Source organism: Lotus japonicus, chromosome 2 (assembly GCF_012489685.1).
Source record: "Lotus japonicus ecotype B-129 chromosome 2, LjGifu_v1.2".
Classification (NCBI taxonomy): domain Eukaryota; kingdom Viridiplantae; phylum Streptophyta; class Magnoliopsida; order Fabales; family Fabaceae; genus Lotus; species Lotus japonicus.
In genome coordinates, this window is record NC_080042.1 from 42,595,059 (window position 1) to 42,599,960 (window position 4,902).

The following is a 4,902-nucleotide window of genomic DNA, read 5'->3' on the forward strand; positions in this document are numbered from 1 at the left end:
ACGTTGAACGACATAAACGTTCTAGATCGGTCACCAGTTTTTGATGACGTGGAACAGGGAAAGGCTCCAGCTGTGAATTTCTTTGTGAATCAACGTCCCTATAATATGGCATACTATCTAGCCGATGGTATCTATCCTTCTTATCCAACTTTCGTCAAAACGATTAGACTTCCTCAAAGTGAACCCGATAAGTTATTTACAAAAGTTCAGGAGGGATGTCGGAAGGACATCGAACGTGCATTTGGAGTTCTTCAAGCTCGTTTTAAAATCATCCGTGAACCAGCTCGCTTGTGGGACATAGATGACTTGAGTATCATTATGAGGTAATGCATCATATTACATAATATGATTGTCGAGGATGAACGAGATTCATATGCTCAACGTTGGACCGATTTTGAGCAATCTGGGGAAGGTGGATCTAGTACACAGCAACCCTACTCGACCGAGGTTTTACTGCTTTTGTAAATCATGTGCGTGCTAGATCCGAGTTGCGTGATTCAAATGTTCATCACGAACTGCAAGCAGATCTAGTGAAGCACATCTGGGCAAAGTTTGGAATGTCTCAGGATTGAAGATGATTTGTATCGTACTAATTACGTTATTTGTGTGTTGTGTGCTTAGTTTGTTGTCTTGCATTTTAAGTTATTGTGTGCTTAGTTTGTTGTCTTGCATTTTATTTTAAGAAAATAAAATAAATTCTTGTATGCTTAGTTTGTTGTCTTGCATTTTAAGTTAAGAAAAAAAAATTATAGTCTATATTTTAAAAAAAATTAAATTGTTAAGTGTTTATTGTTTTAATTTAATTTAAATCGATAATTGTAATTTTATGTAATTATAAAAACAAAAATATAAAATTAAATAAAAATGTGAAATAAAAAAGTGGTGGGGTAGGGTGAGTGGTGAGTGGTGGGGTAGGGTGTTGAGAGATAAGTAAAACCATTGGAGTGGGTAATTGTTGAAAGAGTGTTGAATTGGAGAGAGAAGATGATGTGGAGTGTTGGGAAGAGAAAAAATGGGGTAGGAAAGGGGTAAACAAAACATTTTTTGCTTAACCATTGTATATATATGGTCTTAAGCTACCCCTCTATATACATTTACACATTTTTAAACCGTCATCTGTAAAATAAAAATAAAAAAAAACCTACAACCTTTTGTATTTCCCTCTCTTCCTCTCTCCACTTTCCCACCGTGATGTCTAACAACGACGCTGATCACCGCGAAGAGTACGATGCTCCCGCCGGCGAGGACGAGGACATCGGCGCTCAAGTCGCTCCGATCGTCCACCTTGAAGAGGTCGCTGTCTCCACCGGCGAAGAGGGCGAACAACCTATTCTCGACCTATCAGCATCTCTTTCTCTCAATATCTTCCGATTTTCCTTTTCGATTTTGTTGCCTGAAGCTTAAGGTTTTTTCTGTTAACTCGTTTTGCAGCAAAGCGAAACTGTGCCGTTTTGATAAGGACGGGAACCAGTGGAACGAGCGAGGTGCAGGCACCGTGAAGTTTCTGAAGCACAGAGAAACCGGCAAAGTTAGGCTTCTCATAAGGCAATCGAAAACCCTCAAAATCTGCGCCAATCATCTCAGTGAGTCATGTTTTCTTCGCGCTTTCGTTCCTTTTTGGTTTTGTGCATTGTCTTTCTTGTTCTTTTTGGAGTCTTAATTTTGTTCTGTGTTGCTTAGTTCTGCCTGCGATGACTGTGCAAGAGCACGCTGGGAATGAAAAGTCTTGTGTTTGGCACGCGAGGGACTTTGCCGATGGTGAAGGATTGAAGGACGAGCTTTTCTGTATTCGATTTCCATCGATTGAAAGTAAGTGCACTTTTTTGTGTTCTGATTTGTTTTTCGAAGGTGTATTGGAGGACTAGATTTCCCACTCCAAGAATTAGATTTGCCACCCCACTTAAAGTGGGGAATTACTAAAATGTCCCTCCGTGTTATTTTATGGGAGATAAATATTCGAAAGGTTTCGGTAGTTTAAGTTTCGAAACTAATCGATTTTATAATTCCCAGTTCCAAACCATTCAATTTCATTTCACTCCCATCGTCTCCCTCTTCGACATCCTCTTCGAACATAAAGTTCCAAAACCTTTCGGTACATAAAGTTCCAAAACCTTTCGGTTCATAAACTCCCAATAGCTTTCGGTACATAAATTTCCGAAACATTACAAATAAGGGGTGACAAATCTACATTTTTACTGTTTCGAAATATAAATCACCGGAATCATGCAGAACATAAAGTTTCGAAATTAAAGGACTGCACAAGTCTGCCACCCTGCCACCAAGTTCCAGATCTCCAAGTTTCAAGGTTGTGTGTAAGTTCTCTTTCTCTCCCACCAGATTTGCATACAAATGTTTAAATTTCCCACCACATTTTTTATTTTAATGTATGCTCTTTATTTCTGTATTGCGCTTCATTCATCTCTGCACATATGTTTCGGAACTTATAGTTCCAAGAGGTTTCAAAACTTAAACTGCCGAATGGCTTTGGAACATAAACTGCCGAAACTATATAATTAAACCAGTGGCAGTGGCATTTTGCAGGCAGATGACAGACCCATTCATTTTTTGATGAAGCAGTGCTGCTTCAAGCTGCATATGATGCATATGATGCTGGGAATGTTGAGCCTACAAGTATCACTCCGTTTATCTTACGAACATAACATATTTCAGAATATTATGTTCCGAAGGGTACTCCTGGGGTTTCGGAAATTTATCTTACGAACATAACATATTTCGGAATATTATGTTCCGAAGGGTACTCCTGGCATTTTTTTAAAAATGCTGGGTGGCAAATCTAATACTTGGGGTGGGAAATCCAAATCTCAGTGTATTGTAGGTAGCTATGTTCGGATGTGTTTGCTATTTTAGTACTTTTAATTTAATTCGATGTTCCTTGATGTGGTAATGATTTGTCTTGATAAGAGGTGGATTGCTGGTATTTCCATCATACTCGTTGTGTTTTGCGTTGTTAATTGCTGACAAGGTTCTAAATATCGGTCGCGGTCGCAGTCGCGTTGCGGATTTCGCGATAACGGATATTATCGTTGTTGCGGTATGTGTTGCGCCTATTGCGGTGTGAATGACTCTTATATTTTCACAAATTATGTTTAAAATGCATAAATCATGTGAAAAAAAAAATATTATTATATAACATATATTATTGATCATAATCTACATTATACAAAAACTCATGACATATATTTTAAATCTTCATAAGATGTCAAAAAGTAAAGAAAATAATTAGAAAATGATTGATATGAATAAATTAGTAGCTACTAATATATTTAATAAAATTCATACATTAACATAAATCAAACAATAAGAATCATTCAAAAGAATCATATGATCTATTAAGCTAGATAATCAAATAAAAAAATGCCACATATAATATAACCCATTTCAGTATTTTTTTTAAATCCATATAACCCATTCAACGAATCTGTTATGAGCCCAAACCAACACCCTTTTAAACAATTAAACAAATTAATTCAGAATCAATTCTAGGGAAGGGAAAAACTAAATCATGACCATAATTTTAGGGAAATCAGAAAATCAAAATATGATAAAATAAATAACAAAACTGACCCCACTTTTTTTAAGAGAAAAAAATCAAAATCTTTCCACTCTCCTCCCATTCCAAAACACGATCAACAAAAACCCAAAAGCAGAGAGAAGACAACAACAGATCTGAAGAGATTGAACTTGAAGGGTGAAGAAGAGACAGAAGAGAAGAGTGAAGACGAGAGCGTCGCTGACAGTGTACGGTGGTTTTGGGTGGCAGCGCGGCTGCGCCGGTCGGTCGGAGGCTTGGAGCACGAACTGACGAACTCATCTCAGTTCTCACTTCTCACGGTCAAAGTCTCAGAGTCAGAGAGCAAGAGGAAGAGAACACAGGAAGAAGGGAAGATAGAGGTTTCTAAGTTGAATCTAAGAAAAAGCTGAAATTTGGTACAAGATTCTCCAATTCTCCTTTGATTCTCCTCTGATTCTCTCTAAAATTGATTCTGAAAATGGGTTTTTTTGGAGGAAAAGAAGAAGTCACGGCAGTAACGGCGTTACAAGGCTCTGTAACGCCTCTGTTGCGGCTGATATGCCGTTACGTTGCGGCCGTTACACGTGATTCTGCATAGCACCAAGAAATCGTTCCGTATCGGTAACGTTCCTCGCCGTTACCGCAACATATCGGACGATATCAAGATATCGTTCCGATATTTAGAACCTTGATTGCTGATTGTAATTGCATCAATCAATATATATTAGAAAAGAAGAACTTCCATCAGGCTGATTTAATAACGTGTCATTCTCACGTTAATTCTTAGTGATGTGTCATTCTCACGTTAACTCTCATAAAAAAAATCCACGTGTCATTCTCACGTTAATTCTCATAAAAAATACATTTTTAAATTTTAGATTTGATTAGGATTTAGGTTGTTTATTTCTTGATTTTATCTTAATTTATTTTTAGAGTATTAATTAATTTTTATGGTATTTTTTTGAATTTTTGGATTTTTAATTAATTCAGGATTTTATGAGCTTTTATTTTGATTTGCTAGATTTTGATAGTTTTTATCTATATTTATTTAGTACCTTTTTAAATTTTAGATTTGATTAGGATTTATGTTGTTTATTTCATGATTTTATCTTAATTTATCTTATTGTTTATTTTTAGAGTATTAATTAATTTTTATGGTGTTTTTATTGAATTTTCAGGGAAATGTTATGAGGTTTCTTCACACAGGATGCTTTCAAAGATTTTTAAAATTGTAGGAACAATACTAGCAATGTATACATGCTTCCATTAGATTCCTCTGTACCAATAATCCAATAGTCGGTGCTTCCATTTTGGATTTTGTTTGAGAATGAATTTAGTTAATTTTAAGTATATGCTTATATTTGGTGCTT

At 36.1% G+C, this 4,902-nt stretch overlaps 1 protein-coding gene across 1 annotated transcript; it reads left to right on the forward strand.

Moving 5' to 3' along the window:
- Positions 1 to 986: 986 nt before the first annotated feature.
- On the forward strand, positions 987 to 3,942 carry LOC130736443 (ran-binding protein 1 homolog b-like). The gene is made up of 5 exons (XM_057588278.1): positions 987 to 1,340; positions 1,432 to 1,583; positions 1,681 to 1,848; positions 2,523 to 2,527; positions 3,709 to 3,942. The coding sequence occupies exons 1-5, from the start codon at positions 1,192 to 1,194 to the stop codon at positions 3,940 to 3,942; spliced, it is 708 nt and encodes a 235-aa protein (XP_057444261.1). The 5' UTR covers positions 987 to 1,191.
- The last annotated feature ends 960 nt before the right edge of the window (positions 3,943 to 4,902 follow it).